Source organism: Plecotus auritus, assembly GCF_963455305.1.
Source record: "Plecotus auritus genome assembly, chromosome: 4".
In the NCBI taxonomy this organism is placed as follows: domain Eukaryota; kingdom Metazoa; phylum Chordata; class Mammalia; order Chiroptera; family Vespertilionidae; genus Plecotus; species Plecotus auritus.
In genome coordinates this window covers 183,126,048-183,148,662 of record NC_137775.1, presented here as the reverse complement: position 1 = coordinate 183,148,662, position 22,615 = coordinate 183,126,048, and the positions used below count along the sequence as shown (strand labels likewise).

Below are 22,615 nucleotides of genomic sequence, written 5' to 3'. Positions count from 1 at the left end.
TTTGAAAAAGAAAGAAAGAAAAGTCTTGGAAACCGGTGGGCTGTGGGTTCCACGCTGAATGCCACTCCAAGGCTTTTGGTAAAACCTTTGCCACGTTACAGAACCTCCCTGAGCTGTTCCTTGTATGAATGGAACGGGGATAGTAATGGTGCCCGTTGCTTCGGGCTGTGGGGAGAACTTGAGAGTTCAGGCATGTAGCTAGTGCAGCAGCTGACCCACGCAGGTCTCCGTGGGCAGTAGAAACAACGGCAACATCAATAACAATAGTAATAATTATGTTTTATTGCTGTCTGGAAGCAGGGCCTGAACAAGAACCTGTGTCCCTGGCTCTCCGCACAATGGGCTTCCACCTACCGCACTCCTTCCTCTCTGACAGGGGACGCACTTAGCCGGGTAGATGATATTAAGGAGACAAGGAGCTTCAAGTGATGACAACTGTCTGCCTTCATGAGGGAAAGCTGTGCGGTGACCGATGATCAGACAATGATCTCTTTCTAAGCAGTCACCCTTAGTGACCCAACGTTATTCGTTGCTTTCTGTTAATCTGTTTGTGGTCTATGTCATAGGATTTTATAGCTACAAGATACTGGCCAAGAACATAATTCAAGGAATTCAACATTTACCCTTGCTGACCAAATGTGGAAGAAAAAAAAAAAGAAACAAAAAATGAAAGAAAGCCCTAAATCAGAGGCATCTTTTTCTAATAAGAATCCCTGAGTGGGTCACAGGCAGCGGTCCTTGGGGGTCCTGGCCAGGGGAGAATGCTTTTCCAGGCCTCTCTGACCAATCTATCTCCCTAACAGAAAAACAAAGGGTTTCCGGGCCGTGAGACAGGGCTGCTTGTTGCACTAAATCAATGGCCGGAATGGCTCTCCAGGCAGGCCTGCTGCAGGTGACTGGGGAGATTCCCACTTCAGGTACTCACAGTAAGATTTCCATATCGGAGGCTGGTATTCTTCAGCATCTAGAGTAAAAAGAAAGACAAATATCCGTCAGCCTGACCATCCAACTGTCAACACGTATCTTCTCTAGAGGAACAACAGTGTGTTAGCAGCACTTGCATGGCGTCTCGGGACCCCTCCACTCATTTCTGGACAGTCCCAGGCATGAGGGACGAAGTGTGCATGGCAATCTCACGGACCCAACATACCTTCCTTCAGATCACTTACCATGGCAGAATCAATTACTTAACCATTTTCATAGAGCCCAGTGCACCCAAAAGGATTTTTAAAGCAATTAACTTGATTGTACCCTCTAGTCATCCTTTGAAACAGTATTCACTTAACTTGGCATAATAAACATATAATTTATCTCACCATTTCCAATCAGACCTTTAGCCCATTTATTAAGACTTGAGGGAAGACGCAAAGTGGCAAGTATGTTAAATATTAAATCTGGGAGGTTGTGTGACTCAACCAACTCCGAAAAGATGGGTCTGACAGTGGAGACACTGATGATTCAATTGGAATCGCATTATCTCCTTGAATTGACTCCAAAATGTGACGTAGGAAATTTCTAGAAAACCTCTCTGCCATCAGAAGTGTCAGAACGAAAGAGTTACAACAAAATGGAGAGGAAGAAATTGTTATTCACCAGCTTGAAAAACAGACAATGGAAGAAAATCTGCTTGTTCAGTTGACTCAACAGTCTCAGTGCTGACAGCTGAATTTATAATTCTGACAGAATTATTAGTGCTCCCAGCTCCCAGCGAAGGCCGTGGTGAAACACACTCCAGCTTAAACAGCCAGAGAGAACCTCTTTCCCCCAAATCAGACTGTTGAGCTGAGCTGGGGAAACCTGCCGAGTTCTCTCATTCACACCTTTAAGTAGGAAGCTCTGCCTTCGTCATCCCACCCTCCCACGGCATCGCACAGCCACCTTATGCTGTTCTTGTCCTTGTGCCACCGTCACATACTAGTTTGGTGCAAAGGAATAGAACTCTTCTAACCTCAGGCATAAGATAGTTTGAGAATTTTTCCCCCCTGCTGAGAAACAAATAAGTTACTTATAAATAAAACCTAACTCAAGAGTGATGAACATTCCCCAATCCTACTCAATTACACATGGGTAGCTTCAATTAAATTCTTCCACAATTAATATCTTGCTCTCTGGGGCCCATCCTATCACAGAGGCAACTAAATGCCTCCAAAGGTAATTTCATTCAAATAAATCTGTACTGTTAGGCCTGCACTGCCAGAAACTTTCAGATAGAGAATCAGCCATTCACACACACACACACACACACACACACACACACACACATACACACACACAAATACAGTGCACTCCTAAGGGCTTAGGTTGTTATTCAAACTTAGTTTGCTGAGCAAAAGCAAAACTATTAATTCTTTTGTCAAAGTAAACAAAACTAAAGAGAACAATACCTTAAAATAGTGAGCTTTTGACCTATAAAAGCAAGTAATCTTGTCCTGTTACATAAACCAATTTAATGGGTTATAATGAGTGTTTGTTTATAAAGAACATTCAAAGAAAATAAATTAAGTTGCTAAATTGAGAATAAAAGTCTAGGACTATCCATACAATGTCACCTTACCAGAAAGCCAGATCTTATATATTAAAATGTTGATGGCACATTCAAAAACATTTTTCAAAGATAAAGATCAACACACACACACACACACACACACACACACACACACACACACACACATCAAATGACATAGGAATGTAAATCCCCAAGATATCATTTACCCAAAGCTGCAATGTCTTGTTATTTTGGATGAGATTTATACCAGGAGGCAAGCACAACCCCTGACTAAGAGTGGTCAAGAATGGTCAAAACCTAGACTGCAACTTTCTGCATTTTGAGGGATGCCCCCCCCCCCAAAAAAAAAAGAGACAGTCTCCTTATTCAGGTTTGAAAATACAGTTCAGATGCTCAACTTGGATTTCCTAAGGTCTCTTTACCTAAAGTTATAGGTTCAGATTAGATGACTGTCATTGCCCATTTCTGTCTTGCTGTTCTGTGAAAAACTTAGACTTTTGCTTCGTCTGAAACACTGGCTCCAAACTTTCTAACTTTCCTTTAGACTGCCCCTCACATACACAATTGATCACCTTCCAGTTGCTCATCATTGGCAACATATCATAGAGGTGAAGAAAGCCACCTATAGAGACTGGAGAACATAACGCTCTCTTGCTTAAAACCTTCCAGTGTTTTCCCTCTGCATCTGCAATAAAGCACAAACACCACACTGTGGCCTACAAGGCCCTGTGCCATCTGGGCTTGGTCCACCTCTTGACTCCATTGCAGACATGTCCCCCTTTTTTATTTATCACTCAACCACTCTGCCCTTCTCTCTGTTCCTAGATAGAACAAAAGCTCTCTGAGCTCTGCCTTTGCTCTTGTGGATCCTCCAAGTAAAATGCTCTCCAGCAGGTCTTTGCATGGTTGACAGGATCCATTGTGTAGGGCTCAGCTCAAATGTCACCTCTGGGGGGGGGCTTCCTTGTCATTTTATGTAAAGTAGCTTCCCCCCAACCCCAGTCCCTCCCCATCATAGCATTTATCACCAACTGAAATTACTTATTGATTTGTTGACTTGTTATTGCTGGTCTCATCCCACTATTAAACTTCATATAAGCAGGGATTTTGCCTTCTTCCCTTGTGCATGACCAGCCCTTAGGTACCTGGCATATACCAGACATTCAAAAAGTGTGTATTAAGGAAATGAACAAGCTTTCAGCGTTCAAATCTTACCTCTGACAACTAACTTGGAGCAGGTTACTTAGCTCCTTTTAAGAGTCTCCCAATACTCATCGTTATAAAACAGAAAAAAAAAATAAAAGTACTTGCCTCATAACCTATCTCTTAGGGTTATTGTAGGAATTAAGTGAGATCATGTATATGAAGTTTTTGGGACAGTACCTGGCAAATAGCAAGTTCTCAATGAAGTGCCGCGAATGTTGTCATTGTTACATCACCCCGTGCTGGCTCTTGCCAGGTGAGCTCATGCTCTTGTCCTCTCTCCCTTGACTGCAGCCCATGACTATCTCTATTCTTGCCTCCAGGTCTGGAGCCTGTAATTAAGTTCCAGTGCTGTTGTCATGGAAGGTTTTTCTTTCCCATAAAAGAATTCACAGCGAGAGGCCATTTATCATGCGTCAGTGGAGAAACTATAATTACCTTGGTCTTGAAGGCACGTTTCCCAAACCACTAAGGTGCACTGTTTGGAGGCCTTGGTCCAGAGACCAGGCATGGAGTATTTTTAATACATTGAAACAAATCTTTACTGCCTCCATCACCACCCCACCAACATGCACATTTGCCCCAATTTCACACAAAATTTTTCAAAAATTTAGTTTACTCTTGGGTAGCCTGACACTTAAAAAAAAAATCCTGAAATAAGTTTTCCAGACTATTTAGTTCACCTTCCTCATTTTGGCAAATAAGGAATTTAAATGCAGCCGATTAAGCAGCTTTCTCAAGGTCATAAAACAAGAGTAGGGAGCCCCGCCTTCCGGGCCTCCGACACATCAGTCATCCTTGCTAGGCAGGCCGCCCTCATTTACATATATTGAAATCAGGCAAAAATATATGACAGATTTGTTACTTCAACTCTTGTGAAGTTTAAAAGAAAAAATAAAATGGAGAAAGCAAAAGAGAATTATTAGCCCAGAAAACTGACATCGAGTCAAATGAGCAGCCTCCCATCTCTGCACATACCCCCATCTAAAGGTTAAAGTCCGGGAAGGGCAGGCACTGGGAGTTCTGACAACATCAGGCCTGATGCTTCCGGAAAGGGCGTTATTTTGTTAAACATTTGAGAGAAATGGGTAAAACGCAGAAGGAAGGAAGAGGAGGTGGAACAGAAGTTCCATGTTTTAAGAAAAAAAAAAAGATCATTAAATCCAAAAGACAGTAATACATTTTTTTGAAAGAAATAATGAATGGTAGGGGTTCAAAAGACTTAGGAAAGATATTGTTTAAACATATTGACCAATATGCATCCGAACTTCAAAAAATATGGAAACTCTTTGACTCAGCAATTCTATTCATGGGACTTCAACCTGAGGTTGTAAGGGGACACATGAACAAAGATGAGCAATGAACAAGCCGCTCATTCCTGTTCTGCGGATAACACTGGCTAGATAAGCGATCATATACTATTGCCATGAACATGATGGTGTGGATCGGAGCTGTGTGGTCGAGAGCATGGCCTCCGGAGCTGGACTATCTAGGTTCAGAACCTAGTTCATGAGCTGTGTGACCTTAGCAAGAGATCTCATCTCTCCATGACTCAGTTTTATTTACCTAGAAAATGGGATTAATAACACTACCCAACATATTGCATGTTGTGAGGAGAGGATGGGTCAATATATATTAGTTAGTCTGGTGTCTGGCATGTAGTAAACTCTGCTACTTATATTATCAATATTTGATGGCATAGAAAAATATTCAGGCTATATTAGATATTAAACAAATCAGGTCACAAAGTCATTGATTACATATAATGCCGTTTTAAAGAAAAGATAAATATTTATATACATAGAAATGAACTACGGGGCCATAAACCCCATTATTAACAGCTGCTATCCATACCTGACAGTGAAAATAAAAGGGTTCAATTTTTTCCTTTGTTCACCTGCATTTTAAAATTTTCTATTCATATTGTTTGTATAAAAATGAAAATGAATGAGAAATAGGTTAATGGGAGTGCTAGGTAGTTTTATTTTTAACATGCTGTCTAAATCAATTACCGCCTTAACAGTAAAAAATAAAAATGACCAACAAAATAATTCTCATGTAACATATGCAGCGCGTACGTGTTAGTGCAGGAAGAGCCAGGGAAAACAGAAGAGACGGGGTGGTTTCTGGAGCAAAGTGCCATGCTTGGCTCCCTCAGCCCCCTCTTGATAATCCTGTGATAGAAATGTTAGAGAGACTCTAAGCCCGCTGGGAGCAGGCATCTCCTCTCACCAAAGAGGGGGAAAGGGAAGAAAGACAGAGGTGCTAGAAAATGATCACAACGTTATAAAAATGGGTAACAAAACGACTCACATTAAATCGTCCGTACAGAATCTGAACATATAAACAAAAATAAAAGTTACGTTTAGTTCAGGTGCAAACTTGGAAGCAATCCTGAGCAAAGCCTGTGTGCTAAAGTGTCAACCCTGAGCAGGCAGAGCTGCTGTTCCGAACTGTGGGGGAGGATGGAGAATTCTGGGGTCAGGACGTGGCAAAGCTCTCTAGTGTCTGAGACCCAGAGAGAGGACAGAGGGGCAATAGTGAGCATGTGTCCCACAGAGCATGACAAAGACCAAGAGCAAGACAAAAATATCTGTTTCTTTTTAACTAAGCATAAAAGATGAGAAACAGAGAAAGCCCAACTAAAAAAGGTATGCCTTAGAAAGCCCCCAACCTCAGGAAAAAAAAAAAAAGTACCATTAATAGATTTGTGTGAATCCTTCCAGATTTTGTCCTATCAATGGCTAGGATAAAAATCTGTTAAAATGGCCTCATAATCATATACACTGTTCTGTAATTTGCGTTTGAACTGAATGATATTTCTTCGGCATCTTTCCCCGCGAGTACACGTAGGCCTGTGTCGTTCTGTTAAACGGTGGCTTGGTCTTCCATTGTACAAATACACCAAAATGGATTTAATCCATTTATGTAATAATTTCCAACAGAGGGACATTTAGGCAATTTTCAGTTTTTGAGAACAAGGCTTCAATGACACATTACATGCGTCATATAGATTATGGGAGATTGAACTGCTGGGTGAAGGGTCTGTGTATTTTTTTTTATTTTAAAAGCTATTGTTAAAATGGCCTTCAAAAACATGCATCCGCTGGGCCTCTCAACAATGTGGGAGCATGCCTGCTGCCCCTCCCCCGCCACCCAACACTGGCTATTATCAAAATACAGCTTAATTTCTGACTCAACTAGCAAATGCACAGATAGACTAAGTATGCGCCTGCGGAGGGGGAGATGCACGCGCAGAGGCTCCTGGGAGTGCACGTGGAAACACGTGGCCTTGGAGGAAGGTGTAAGCTCCCAGCCTCTGCATTTGTGGTGGCTGCAGCCGGAGGCTCTGTTCCTCCAGACATTTCCAGCGCCAGGAACATGTCGATTTGCTGGAACCACCTGAAGAGCAAGTGTGAAGGAATGTGGGGACTGATTAATGAAGCAAAATTAGAGAACGCGGTGTGCCACCCTTGGGTAAGTGGCATCCAGACAGGAAATACCCGTCAACGTTAAGGGGAGCCCGATTCCTCCGCCTGGCTCAGCGGAGTATGACCAGATGAACGGAAAAATACGCCAGCGCTTTGGTAAACGAGACGAGTGAAAGATTCACCGATTTAGAGAAGGATCTACCAGGGAAGCTGGAGATGCCCCATCTCCAAGGATATTTCAAACAAAGCTGCACAGACTGCTCTAGAGGGATCATTTGGGAAACAGGTGCCAGGACTGGGTCACACCTCTGCCATCCCTGCTCCAGTAGAGCCGGGTCTCTGCTGTCACTTTTGATTTATTGATGCACATATTTGCAAATGGGCTGCAGTCGTGGTCTCTTTCCAGGGAAGTTGGGTGGAAAGAGGTTTTCAATCAATCAAGGGACAGCCTCACAAAGAGATGACAGTTCAGGATATGTCGGCTGATGATCTTAATGGGCCCAGTGGGTTGGAATCCAAATAGAAGCAAGGAACCACAGTACGAGTAGCATGTTACATTTATGCACGTGCTGCAGTGTGTCCTCGACACACACATAAGCCCCAGCTTGGGTCTTCAGAAGCACGGGAGGGTTCAGAGCGTGCAGTCTGTGGCTACGGTCTTGCCAGGCCATTCCAGGCAAAGGGTGTCCCGCTGGAGGTTGAGATGATCTGGAGATCGTCCTAACTGCGGTGTTAAGGCTGTTACCGAGCTTTCTTGCCGTCACACTGGCTGAGGAATACACAAATGTGTTCCAATGCTTGTCACCTCTACAGGTTCCCTCAACCCCCCTGAGAAATTAGACCTCCATGTGTTCTCTTTGGAAACGGCTGCTTGAGCGAGGAATGGAGGCCTGAAGTGCATCTGACTGGGCTTTCATATCAGGGATTTCTGCACCAGCGATTTCTGCACCAGGGATTTCTGTAACCGATGTAGTCTTCTGTGCAGAGACTAGTTATTAAGACACGTTCCAGAAACTATGGACCAGGCTGAGCAGAGATTTTTCTGAAGGTGATGAAGTCGTTAAGGGCTTGGGCTGGGGTTTATGGTCACTAGAGGGCACTGGGGCCACATGGCATTTCTGTTCTGAGCCACTTATTCCATATGCAGAGGCATGAGGTGCTTCCATCCAACCGGTACTTATTGAATAAATACAAGGAGCCAGGCCCTGGGAACATCTCAGTGAGCAAGGCAGGCAAGCTTAGGAAGTGCTGCATGGCCGGGCCCCTGGCCACCTCTCCCTGTCACCTCATTTGTCTCTCCTCTTGCCCCCTCTACCTCAACCACCCTGGCCTTCCGTTTGATCGTTGAATACATCCTGATCAGCCTGAGAGATCTTGTGGTCTCTTCCCTCTGATTTCTACACGGCCAGCTGGATTGTCATCTGGATCTCAGAGTCGGTATGCTGGCTGCTCAGAGACACTTCCTGGACCGTCCACCATAAGCTGTCGCCCCCTAGCCTCCTTACCACTTTGCAGAGCTTTTGCACTCTCCGAACTTTCAGACTATGTGCTTGTGTATTTCTTTCTTTTTTTTTTTAAATATATTTTATTGATTTTTCACAGAGAGGAAGGGAGAGGGATAGAGAGTTAGAAACATCGACCAGCTGCCTCCTGCACACCTCCCACTGGGGATGTGCCCGCAACCAAGGTACATGCCCTTGACCGGAATCGAACCCGGGACCCCCCAGTCCGCAGGCCGACGCTCTATCCACTGAGCCAAACCGGTTTCGGCTGCTTGTGTATTTCTTTGTTCATATTTTGTCTCCTCAGGCTAGACAGAGAGCCTGTGACTGCAACAACATCATCTATCTTTTTTTTTCTGATATCTGCGTCTCCCCTAGGTTACTGAGTACCTTTTATGAGTTAGGAAAAGGCAGCCCTTTCAGGCAGGTACACAGCTTGGCAAGTGGACAGCACTTGTGTGTGAAGAAGATACTTCCTCTGGGAGATGGAGCCTGGAGCCAGAGCATATGGCCTGGTGAGAGAAGTCCAGGCTGGGTCCAACGCCCACTCATCCCCTCAGCTGGGCACAAACAGTACAACTGGAGTGACCCCACCCATTTTATTCTATTCTATTATATAATAGGTGCTCAACAAAGAGTGGACTAGTGAAAGACAGATCTCGTTCCCTGACTTAAAAGTTGCATTCTGTTGAGGGATATAAACAAGTAAGGAGGCAACAGGATAGCAAGAGGTTGTAGAAGAGGAGGGTTGATGACAGAACTTCCCAAAGTTTGGATAGCTGAGTGGGGTCTGGGGTAGTTAGACCCTTTCCATGCCTTAGTCAGTTACTTCTAGCCTTGAGCAGCCTTGTCCAAGGCTCCTTTAAGAGCTATTTCAGAGAAGTGGAGTCTAACAGCAAGACTTGTGGTCCCCCAAAGTCTGAAAAGCATAAGCAACTTCTAGTACATAGCACATTAAGCCTCGTCAAAGAGGTACTTCATCACTCAGACATCACTACAGCAGCCAATGGCAAGAGTGCTTTTGTGGGCAAATGGGCTCATGAAGCATGACTCACGGACCAAGAGATGAGTGTGTGTGTGTGTGTGTGTGTGTGTGTGTGTGTGTGTGTTTCAGAGTAGCTAGGAAGCAGGGGCAGATAAGTAAGGGCTTACTTTTGTTCTAGAAGGAAAGGGAACTATAAGCAAGGAGGAGGCAGCATCCAGTTGTATTTTAGAAAGAGCACTCCAACTGCTGTGTAAAACTGGATTGGAGGAAGAGAAAACTGGAGGGCGGGAACAGGGGGAGGGATACCAATCAGGGAGCTGGGCAGTAACCTAGGCAGGTGACACTAGTGATCTGAACTCAAATGGAAGCAGCGGAGCGGGAGAAAATGGGATGAATTTGGCAGATGCTGAGAAGATAGAATCTGCAGCACTTGGTGACGAATTGAGTATGAACAGAGAAGGATAGGAGAGAAAATGACATATGGCTTGGAGAGAAGAAGATGAATGGTTTTTGGCATAAGCAACTAGATGGATAGTGATGCTATCCACAGAAACAGGACAGACCAGAGGAGAAGCAGGTTTGGCAGATGGCGATGTACTTGGCTTTTCCCTGTTGGAAAGAGAGGTCTATGGGACAGCCAACTCTAAGAGGCTTGGAGTTCAGAAGAGAGATCTGGGCGGGAGAAATGGAAGCACTAACATACAGATGGTGACTTTGCCACTAAAACAGATGACATGGTCCAGCATGGGTTTCAGAGTAAGAAAAGAAGACCTTTGACAGAATCCCCAAGAAGCACCAACATTTAAGTGCTGAGAAGAAGAGGAGAATGAGTAGATGCTAGAGCAATAAGAGAAACCATGAGCTGGGCTGACATGAAAGGCAAGGCAGGAGACAATTAAAAAGAGAGAAATGGGGAACAGTTTTAGAAGCTGTTCAAGTGAGGTAAGCATAAGGACCCATTGCTTCAGCAACAAGGACATTTTTGATGACCTTGCAGTGGAGTGTGGGTAGAAGCCACAGCTAAATGAGATGACGGGGTAAATGGAAGTTGAGAAAACAGAACTCGGGAGTATAAACAACTCTTTGGGGAGGTATGGCAGTGACATGGAGGAGAATAGGAGGTCTAATTTGGACATCATTATTCCTTGCCAAACCACTGGCCTTGCCCCTGGTTGCTCACTTTCCCAGGGCTCTCTCCCTGATTACTAGGCCAAAGTTTCTACAAAAAGCCTGTTCCTCCCAGGATGATGGATAATTTTCTTCTTTATCATTCACAGATTTCCTCCAATGCTATTTGTTTAAAGACAACCCACACCTACTACTTCCATTCAGCCTGGAGCGCTGTCTCTCTTCCTCCTCACCCCCTTCACCCCATTCTCCCTTCTAGCATTTGCCTGCCTCTTTACAAATTCTTTTCATCAGAAGAATGTCTTCCTGGTTCTCCTCCAGAAGCCTTTTGGGCATACATTTATTCATCCAACAAATATTTACCTAGAGCTTACAGCCTACTTGGCATCAAATATTGCACTAGACATGGGTGTAGATATAAAGGCAAGATGCAGAATTTAACCACAAGGAATCAGTTAGGAGAGGAAATAAAGATATCAACTCATTCATTCATTCATTCATTCAATAAGCACTAACTGACTGCCTGCTGAATCCCACTCCTGGACACCTGTGCATGTGACCAGAGCATAAGGTAGAAAGAGGCATAGTAGATAGCAAGGTTAGACTGAATGGAGAGGAAGGAGATTATTTTACTCAGTTATTTCTTGATAATTATTCTTCCATTCATGTCCTTCCTATAGAAGGGGATGTCTTCTTCCTTAGAGAAGACAATGTAGGTGTACCTCCAGCCAGCCCTCGGCTCCTGCCACTGAGAAAAGCCCCTTTCCTCTCCTATAATATCTTGCTGTGTCTTGAGTTTACTGCGGGCATTTGTGTCTCTTTGGATATACAGGGGTTGTGGCAGAGACAGACTAAATTCTCAGGAAAGCAGCTCATAAATCATGGTCCTGGCAATGCTGCTGCTGGCAAAGAAAGACAGACTTTTTGGCTGTATTATATTCAGAGTCAAATAGAGGGAGTCCTAGTGTAGAAATAGGAGAGAAATTTCTTTCCTACCAAATTAGAAAGGAATTTTAAAGTGTCTGGTACATTACAGATATGCATTATCTCTAATCTTCACATTTTTTTCCTGAATTGTATCTCCACATATTCACCCATCCATCTCTCCACCCACCCACCCACTCACACACACACCCATCCATTCATCCACCCACCCACCTACCCATCCACCCTCTGACCCATCCATCCATCCATCCATCCATCCATCCATCCATCCATCCATCTTTTCAGGAAATATTTACATGCCAAGCACTCTGCTACATGATAAAGGTATAGCCATGAGCATGGAAAACCAGGTCCCTGCTTTCAAGGTGTCTTCAGTCCAGCAATGAAGGCAAATAAACATTACACTAGTATAATAAACTACGAAAGGTGTTATGATAGACAGAGTTCAGTATGCTAAGGAAGCGTACAGTGGAGGTCATGAAAAAACTAAAACCCAAAGAGATGAAGTCATGGTCACATAGTTAGTGGAAAAGTAGAATTCAAGTCTAAATCTGGTTTGCTTCAGAACCAATTAATCCCCCCCCACCCACTCCCTGCTCCCAATGGCCTCAGTCCCGCAGGGGAATCAGCAGTGCAGAAGCTAAAGGGAAATATTTAGCTCTTTCTTTTTTTCTGGTTTGCTTCAGTGATAACATGGTTTGAACATTGTAGAAACAGCACTAGTGAAGGGGGAAAACTCATGACATTATTCAGTTTTCTGCCATTTTTCAGAACAAACAGAAGATCTCACTACCTGAAATTTCCTCCCTCCTTCCTTCCTTCCCTCTCTTAATCTCTTCCTTAACTACCTTCTCCCTCCTTCTGTCTGTCTCTCTCTATATCCATCCATCCATCCATCCACCCATCCATCCTTGTCCTTCTTCCTCAAGGGTACTCTGTATGACTGTTCCTCAACTTCATTATCAATAGAAATATTCAGCCCATGTCTAGGCCTGGCTCATCAACCAGGTACCAGGCTGGCAACAGACGGTGGTCTAGCTCTGCAATATGCCTGCTTGATTCTGAGGATCAGTGGTTTTAGTAAGTCCACCTAGCTAACACCCCTCCCAACTGCCCTTGTAATAAAGGTAACCTTTTAGTCTAGGCCTGCTTTACTTGGTTTGATTTCTATTGGTTTAGGACTGCTCAGTATTGGGGGGTGAACCCTAACAACCCCCAACCAGAAGGCAGCCTCTATTCTCCTAATGAGAAGATCACCCCAAGAATGTTTTTGAATATGTACACCCTTAGGAATATTAATGAAATCAAAGATATCGACTCATATTTAATTCACTTACACATGCATATTTAAATTCCAGCATAAAATAATACACACATTTAGAGATAGTGCTTTCATCACTTCACACACATTTAATGGAACAACTTGATTTAAATTCTCTATGTGTTATCTTTCTCACTTCTGGAGTCATTTAAGACATTGTTTTCCCAAGGCACATTATGCTTGCTTCTTCCTTAGCCTTTTCAGAGCAAACATGTTTTGCCTCCGAGTATGATGCTGTCACTGAACATCTTCTCCAGCCCCAGACACGTGTTCATGCCACAGGAGGGCAGCTGGCTTGTCACCGCCCTGCACGTGGCCTCCACAACACAACCACCGGCTATACTGCTTCTTAGCATGAACTTTATGTGGAATCACTATGCTGCACACCTGAAACTCATATAATATGGTATGTCAACTGTCCTCCAATAAAAACGTCAATCACAGAAAAACAGTCCCAAGCAGTCAATCAAACAGTTCCAAACATGTCCTGCTCCGTAGCTTACATCTATGAATAAAATCAACTGTAGATACAGAGAACAAACCGATGGCTGCCGGAGGGGAGGCGGCTACGGGGCCGGGAGGGAAAGGTGAAGGGATTAAAAAGTACAAATTGGTAGTTACAGAATCGTCACAGGGATGTAAGTACAGCACAGGAAATACAGTGAATAATATTGTAATAACTATGTAGGGTGCCGGTGGGTACTAGACTTATAGGGGATCACTTCATAAGTTATATAAATGTCTAACCACTATGCTATAAACCTAAGACTAATATGAGATTGAATATCAACTACAATTGAAAAAGATCAACTGTAAACTGCAAAAAATTAATGTAAAATTAATTTAAAATTATTAATTAATTAAATAATAAAGTGATCTTTTAAAAGTCTGTTTAAAAAGTGCTGAAAGGAATGAGGTGGCTGGTCTAAAAAGGTCTCAAAATGCTAAGTGTTAAAAGCAAGGTGTTGCCAGCCCAGTGTCTGCAGAGCACAGGTGGCTCTGGAGGGTCTGCCAGAGTCCAGGCTGCCTGTCCCTGGCAGGGTCGGGGGTGGGCGTGGGAAGCTGGGTGCCCAGGGTCAGGAGAGGTAGGGAGACCTGGTGTCCTCTGTCTGTCCTTTTACATTATTTGAAAAAGAAAAAACTTCTAAGAGGATTGTTTACGATTACATTTAACACTTGTGATTATGACTATGTCTGGGTTACATTTTGTAGCTTCCTTTTTAAAAAGGAATTCCATTAAGTAACCTCTACAAGGGGGCAAAACGATCATTAATTAAGGTAATTTCAGGTCTGTTGTGCCTTTTCCAGAAAGTAGCTAACTGGGGGTTGAAAATAAAGCAATTGAAACAGAGTCCCAACATTCTGAGAGATTTGGTGTAAAATAAAATTGAAGATGACACCCTCCTTTCTGAAAGATAATTTGGGGCATATATCCTCAGTGTAAACACATCTACTTAACCTCTGTTGACAAGCTTTCATTACACTGTGCTCTTAGGTGTTACAGGTGCAGTCACTTACTATGCATAACAAGCATGTAAAAGGTATTATTAATCCCTCTGTACAGGTGAGCAAACTGAGAAATGGTGAGGGTGTCCAGAATCACCTAATTAATAAGTAGCAGAGATGAGTATTTAGGTCTAGGTCTGTCCAACTCTGAAAAACCGTGCTTTTTCCATTATAAAGTGCCCCCTCTCCCGCTGAGCTCTGCTACATCGTGGGCCTTCATGTACATTGTCAAGTAGGATCTCCAAACAGCACCTTTTCACACAGCAGTCGCCAACCTTTCGGACCTCATGGACCACCAGTGGTCTGCGGACCACCGCTTGGTGACTCCTGGTTTCACAGATATAGAAAGAACCTGAGGGCCAAAGAGGACTATACCTTTGCTCAAAGTTGGCCAGCTCACCTGTGGCCTATAAACATAACGACATGCCATCTTGGGGAGGCTGACCTATGTCACCATACGTTATCACAGGGACTCAGCACACTTGTGAAACCTGTTTGCTTAGATCCAAGATGATATTAACTCTGTCTTCATCTAGAACCAACCTAAACCTTGCCCGTTACTGTCAGTCAAGTGCATGTTGATGGGGCCCCCAGCAGGTTGTCTAGTGGGGCTGCAATGGGCGTTGAGCCTTGACGAGCTTCAAAGTTGGCTTTTCTGTGTTCTGTGGTTTCTCATCACTTGCTTTAAAAATAGCCTCTTACCGAGAAGATAGTTCTAAAGATCACAAACACATGCATTAACACTTCAGACATCTCACCAACCACACACCACAAAGCAACAAAAACAGCACAGGAAGCGGGAGAAACAAGGGTGAAGACTCACACCCATCCTTCTTGACCTGCAAGATGCTAATTTAAAGCTCAGCATTAAATCTGCCTTACATGTATTTATCACTTTTGTGCAAAATGCCCGAGCCAACGTCTGCAGGAAGGGAAGCCTTCCTGTCACGGCTGTGGCAGGGTGGTGACAGCATCAGCAGATCTACAATTAAAGGGTTAAGAACGAGGCACACAACAAGTGGTCCCCAGGATTCCTGAAAGAGAAAGTATTTATATTACACAACAGAGCAAGAAGAATAGCCCCCCTTCCTGTCCCCCGCTGTTATCTTAGTGTTTGCCTGTTCACAGCGCTCAGGACAGCTCTACCACGTGCCAGCCGGAGACTCCTACCCTCTTGTTGTTTGCACAGTGGTACATTCATCTTCCTAATCGCAGCGTGTGAAAGTTCCTGCTTCCAGAATCAAAGACCACATATTAAAACAAATCTTTCCTTAAAATTATCCCCTGGCAGGGGCTGTTTGTCCTTGTAACCTGTTTATCTATTCCCAGCAGCATCGTCACAGGAGGAATAGTATATTTAAACACCTGTGCCTTCGTGAAAGATCATTTGTCAACTTCCTAATTTGTTCCTTTACAAATATTTACCCGTCACTCTATTTCTGAGTCCGAGTGAGGCGCTGGGTACACATAGATGAGTAAGAACGTTCTTTGCCTCAAGCAGCTCCCACTTCTTGAGGGGCTATAACTGAATGGAGTCCATGGGAGGGGCGCGTGCGGGAGCCAGGGCCCCGGCAGGGGTGAGTGGGAGGTGACGAGGAAGTCTGCACAGAGGAGATGACACTGGAGCTGGGCAGTGAAGGGTGAGGAGGAGCTGGCTAGGCTCTGCGTTATGGGGAGGGAGAGGAAGGTGACGGTAAAAGGAACAAACTGGGACACTGAGTTCACACGGGCATTTTGAGAAGGAGGGAGGCTTCTTGGTTTGTACACTGAGCATTTCAGACAAAAGAGCGTTTTCTCACGGAGGCCAGCTAATCATTTCCACCGCGAGTCTGGGCCTTGACAAAAGCCATCTTCCCCTGCCTGTAAGGCACAAACACAGGAGGGACAGGCTGACTTTGAATGCAAGGGCGGCTGTGATCTGTCAAGGGGTGTCAGGGGCGAGGAGAGGGTCATAGGGGAATTCTTCAAGGGCAACCTGCCTCCTCGCCTTCTCTTTTAGGCAGGAGCCACACCATGGCTACTCCCAGTGAGCATTCTCTGGCTTCCAGTGGAATGAAAGCAGGGTGTGAATCCCAGAGAAAGCCTCCCTCGTGGCCCCAAGCCCCAGTGCTCCCCTGTAGCTTTCCGCTCTTCAGCACCACTCAGAGCAGAGCTTTATACACACCAGGCGCTCAACAAATGCTTGCTTGAGTGGCCACTATCAAAGTAGAAGAAAGAATCAGATTCTCCTTAAGGATGTCTATTCCAGCACCGTATTTTCAGTTCAAGGTTCAAGCGGGAGGAATCAGCCACAGTGTTCGAGAGGTCCACGTGACCATCACAGGCTGGCTGGTGGGAGGAAAAGGGGAAGAACAACGGAGCACATTGGAGGTCTCCCCCCCGCCCCCCCCCAGCCAGGATTTGCAGAGCGCCATACCTGACTTACCTACACTCCGATCCAGACCACTCACTAGTGCGCCTACAATTTGGCTGTCAGCACTCAAAGACTGGAAAAGAGGAAAGCAGCCAGAAACGACTAGATTTGGGGCCCTGAAATAACACAGGTCCTTTATCTCCAGTGTCTCGGTCCAAGCACCTAGGGGCTTCCCACGTCCAAGACGGCGTATCCCCCCAGCAGGAAGCGAGTGCTCCTCTGGGCGTAACAGACCATGGGTACCGAACCAGTCGCTGGGTCAAGAGGCTCAGCCTTCAGCAAGAGCTATTTGTAGGGTCTCCATATGCAACCCGTGGCTTCTTGAGAACTGGTTCTATGTTCAGAATTCATCGGTTCCATGGTGATAGGCCCTCCTCACCCGCACACCACAGAGACCGCTCCTGTGAGCACACTGTACTGAATAGATGGTTCTGGAAAGCAGACATACTCTGACTGGACCACCACTGAGATCTTTCCTGTGGAATTTTAGATGCCTTTCTAAACATATTTTATTTTATATCACCACTGTTTTCAAAGCCGTTACACTCATGTATGGTAAAGGTATCTACCGATTAAGATAACTTATTTTGGTCATAGTAAATGACCCAAGGTATCAATACTGACTTGGAGATCACACAACCAATATGGACAGAGTTATCCCCACACAGGCTTCCTGTATCCACCTACAGGGCTATGTCTGCACTGGACTTTCGCATTCCCCTCTAGCTCTTTGACCCTAATCTTTACACCTAGGGGACCGTTACATGACAACCCCACAATCTGATGGACATTTTCTAAAACCAGTTATTTCCAAATAGAATTATAAGAAGAATGTTTCTAAGTCCTCACCATGTTTTCTAATTCCTCAATGCAGTTTTGTGATGTCAACTTGCTACAGTTCGATCTGTCAAAATTCTGTACATTCATCTTATGCGGTGAAATAGTAACTATGAGATGGAATACGTTTATCGTATGGCTTTTAAAATGGGTTTTAATTCTTCCTTATAGCAGGGTGGTCAAATCTACTGATCGTCAAAAACCAGGCAATCTTCCAAATGTCAAGGACTGCCAGCCCCATAGTGCAGTGTGTCTGTTGTTTTTATCTAGTCCTATCTCCCCAGCTCGCATGCTCATCTCATGCCTGATTCTCATCCATGGTTGCTGAAAATCCAGAGGTCACTGCTATCAAAGGCCCTGCCTCTGGGCTGCTGGCTCATCGATGGGTCTGGGATGGAGCAGGGGCATAAATTGAAAAACCAGAAAGAAGTCTAGAGCTAGAGAATAAATCAGTCAGGAAAATGCTAGTGGTAGAAATAGAACATGCTCAGTATAAAATGGTGCCAGGACTTCATGAGTTTAGAGCAGAATTCTGCCCTTAGTTCCCAAGTCGGCTACTGCCATCATGCTCATCCAACTTGTTTCCACTTTTGATTTTAAAAACTATACAAATATCATGGAAACCCAGCCAACTTAGAAAATGCCAGTCCATCTTTAGATTCTTAGATGGCATCTTTGCTTCTCAAGAGACCTCAATTTCTTCTTGATCTGCTCTTAGCTGCTTGGAACCCTTCCACTCACTGTGTCATCTCTTCCCCCAAGAATGGTCATTTTGCAAAATCAAATTCTGAGCAGGACTCCATAACTTCTTCAGCAGCAGTCCCAGCATGAAGCCAGGGGGCTCAGGGAAGAGTGGGTCAGGCCCTGGTGTGGGATGGCGGAGGAGAATGTGGACACAGAGCCAGGGCGTGCCTCCTGGTCTGCTGTTTCTCTGAGTACCCCGTCCAACCCCTGACCTGAGAGAAACTAGCACACACCCTTCTTTAGTTACTTTCTCTGCTTCCTATTTCCCCTACTGCCGTCTGAGACATAAGCAACACCCCCACTCGGCTCTAAGAAGGGAGGAGAGAGTGGGTGCTTCTCAGCCCATTGTGCCCATGCTCCCTTTTAATAAACACAAAAACTCATGCCTTATCCTCACCCACATTCTGACCCTGGTGCAGAAGGAAGGACACCTCCAGGGTTAGTACCACAGCCAAGATAGAGCCTTCCTCTCTGTAAGATGGATTAGCAGTTAGCAGCTCTATTTCCTGAGCGCTGATTATGTCCCAGGCCAAGAGCTTTACAGTTATCATTTCATTTCAGCCCCTCCAAAAACCCCCACAGGGTAGGTACGATCATTGTCCCTACTTTAAAAAATACAAATAGAGCCTCAGGGAGAAATTTGCCCCAGACAGGGCAGCTGGTAAGAGGCCACGCTGGGGTCACACCTGGATAGTCCCACTCCAGTACAAGGGTTCCTAACCACTACCCCCAGTGGCTGTTTATTTTCTCCTTTTATGGATATAAATCATATTGTACTATCCATAGTATTTTTTCAAATCATACAAGCTGACCCACCACCCTAGTTCTGATTTCTTAAGGGGACATTCCCTAGCCAATCCATTGAACAATCACGGTGTTGGTGACCCCGATTTTGAAGGGAAGAACTGACTCTGACACTCTGATAGGAATGTTCTCTGCTTCTCCCAGGGGGACCCTCAGTGCATGTGTGAGGAAGTTAACTTATACAGACTTCACTACTTACACTCCCTTGCATCTGGCTTCCAACTGGTTTCAGTCAACCAGAGGTGTGGGCAGGATATGAGTAGGCAGCGGATGGGACCCTCCATTGTCCCATGACCCTACCACTGTCCCGGCTTTTGTCCTGTGGCTCTAACTGTCCCCAGACTCCAGTAACAGTTTCCTCCTGTTGCCCTTTCAGGCCCAGGAGTGGTCACAGCTTCCCACCGTGGGCAACCCCTGGGTGCTCCAGAATCTCCTGGTTCTGTTGGCCAATCTACACCTCTGTAAATAAGTCCCTTCATTACTTCTGTTCAACATCCCAGCTGAGTGTCCCTTCTCTCCTTGTCAGGACCCTGTCCGAAGTCCTTTAGCATCCCCAGGCCATAGAAGAAGGCTAAAACATCCTGGAACAAGACCTGAACAAGGCTAAGGTCATTTATTTTTGTAGAGACTTTTGACTCACTTTTTATAAACTGGAGCCAAATATGTTGCCCCAAGAAGAGGAGGGAGCTTGGGTATCTTCCCACAGTTTCCATAGCTCTGCCTCTGATCCCCATGGCGATGAGACAGGAGTTCATGCCCACAATCCCAAACAGCAAATTCCCTTCCAACGCTTCAATGTTGGTGGGTTAAATTTAGAGTAAGAATAAACATTTATGCTTGCTATGCCTGCATCATTTCACATCTGTAACAAAGTTCCCCTGCTCCACCATACACCCCTCTCAACTGACTCAATGTAAGGAAGCTCTCATCTGAGCCCTTGGTTTTTCTAAAAATAAAAACGGTAACATCATCAACACTCTCTCCTTTACTCTTTGGTGATGTATTTTGAGCATAGCAAGGCCTCATATTTTATTGGGCTATTTTTCTTTTCTTCATATAATATGCATGCCACAAACCTACAATTATGGGGTTTCTAAGAATTTAAATGATACACCCTAGATACTAAATTGATTCCTTTGCTTTTCATACACATGCAAACACAACAACCAAGAACATGAGTTTGTCCCTTGAAGGTCAATCTGTGACCATGATTAAAGTCCAAAACCAAGTTTCAGAAAGGTCACCTTCATTAACTCTGTATTACGTAGAATAAATGCATAAATATACATCTGAGAGGGCTACCCTCTCTTTCTGATGTTCTCCAGCTGTGGGAGGGTCTCGAAGGGGTAACAATTCCCAATTTCACTCACACAGAAATGAGCCAATCTGGCCTGGGCACTGGGATAAAGACCATTCATTCCAGTAACACAGGCTCAAATCAGGCATTTTAAGTGTAATACCCAGGCCATATCATATCTCAAGAGCCCAGAACTGAAATATTTGACTAAAGGCCATTGTGCGGAATGAGGTCAGGGTCATTTCAGAATAGAGACTGGCACGCATACTAATTTCAAGGTGACTTTATGATATTCGAGGAGAATGAGCTGGAACCTACTATTTTAATAAGAAATGGATTAGATCATGAAATGTGATCACATACATACAATCTTGTTACAACTGCCTGACCAGCTACTGAGAAATAAAGAGAAGATGATGCTTACCTTCAAGGAGTTTAGAGTCTGGTCAGGTGAGGGCATAGAAAGAGAATGAAAGTAGATGCTAGAAGGTGAGAAATGAGTAGTCTAGACAGTGAAGCTCAGGGAGTGTTATAATAATGTTATGGTCATAAGGAAAGGGAGTTCAAAAGAGAAAGGGACCGCAGTAAACTGCCACCCAGATCCCTGAAGACAAATGCTTCTTATCTGAAAAGCAACAGTTCCTGTTTTAAAATTACAAGAGGAAATTTTAAATTGCCTAATTCAATCAAACACCGTGTTTTCTTTACTGCAGAGGTTTGCCGACTAAACATTATAATACTAAAAATGTTTTAGAATCATCCAAACAATGATTAAATGCACTTATTTCCTGATAAGCTTCTGCAGATTAAATACACACTGTACATTAATTACCACCGAGCTGGCAGGAAGCATACACCATGCGGGCATAGCTGGCTTTCAGAGAAAGGAGGGAGGTGGAATTATATTCTCTTTCCTCACTGCACAGCTATTGATCTTCTTAAAGCCCTTCCAGAATGCTGAAAACGAATAATCTACGCTTAATAAGAAAGGATAAGTCCAGGGAAGATAGGTAATCAGAAAAATGAGAAGATCTCTCTGGCCGGACCCTCTTCTATTATGAGGGGCAGGCTGACCATTTTTCTTGCCTTCTCTGAAGGCTTAAGTGCCAGCGTGGGAGATGAGGAGTTAACTCTTCCTTTCGGTCTGCTGACAGCCCTCACAGTTGGTTGGACTTGCCACTATTTCATCTCATTGTGGTGCGTAGCAAATGGCCATCAGGCTGTGGTGGCAGCAGAAGGCATTCTTGGGTTCCACCAGTGCTTTTCAAGGAGAGGGAGGGCCCAGTCTCTCTCCTCTCTTTCCCCCCTTCCAGGGAATTACTCCTCCAATTCATTTCTACTTATTTGGACTTGAAAAGGAAACACGTGGGTCTGCAATGAATAACCCCAAGCAGTTGTAAGGTTAGCCCAGCTTCTACTAGTAAAAAACTCCGCCCTGGCACTTCTAAGCACACACACGGCTTCCCAGGTAATTCACGATTAAGGGATGGTGCCCCGAGTGATGATTTAGCGCTGTCAGCACCATTTCTGCCTCCCAAAGAATTTAGAACTCTTTCCTCAGAAATGACAGCAGCTGCTCGCTTTATTGCAAAACTTTTCTTCCCATGAGCAGATGGCTGAATGTCTTTCTTATTTCCAATGAGGAAAACATGTCTGGACTTGTTATTTTAGGCTATTGTAAGGTTTGACCCCCAGCATAAGGCATTCGGAGAAACAATCTTGTTTACTTGAAACTCTGTTTGTAGATGAGTGAGTTGATTCAGGGTCTGAATGATCCCTTTTCTGCTGTTCTTTTTATTTATTTGTTAAATTCAGTAATAGTGTATAATTTAAAATGTCAGGAAATGGCAATAAAAGGGTAGAGGTTTTTCCCCCCTTTCCAGTTATTATGCTCTAATAGTAAAGTTATAATATACAAAATAAAAGCTACAGTTAGCATTTAAAATTTTTTCTTCAGACCACACTGTTGGTATAAAAGCCTCTTTTATACACC

General features: G+C 44.3%; 1 protein-coding gene across 4 annotated transcripts in view; it reads right to left on the bottom strand.

Moving 5' to 3' along the window:
* The window catches only part of CHN2 (chimerin 2), a 271,320-nt gene that overhangs the window by 100,458 nt on the left and 148,247 nt on the right, over positions 1 to 22,615 (bottom strand). For all 4 annotated transcript variants that reach the window (XM_080664382.1, XM_080664379.1, XM_080664380.1 and 1 more), the window contains exon 2: positions 926 to 964. In XM_080664382.1, the coding sequence (XP_080520508.1) occupies positions 926 to 964 (39 nt within the window). The remainder of the gene's footprint in view (positions 1 to 925; positions 965 to 22,615) is intronic.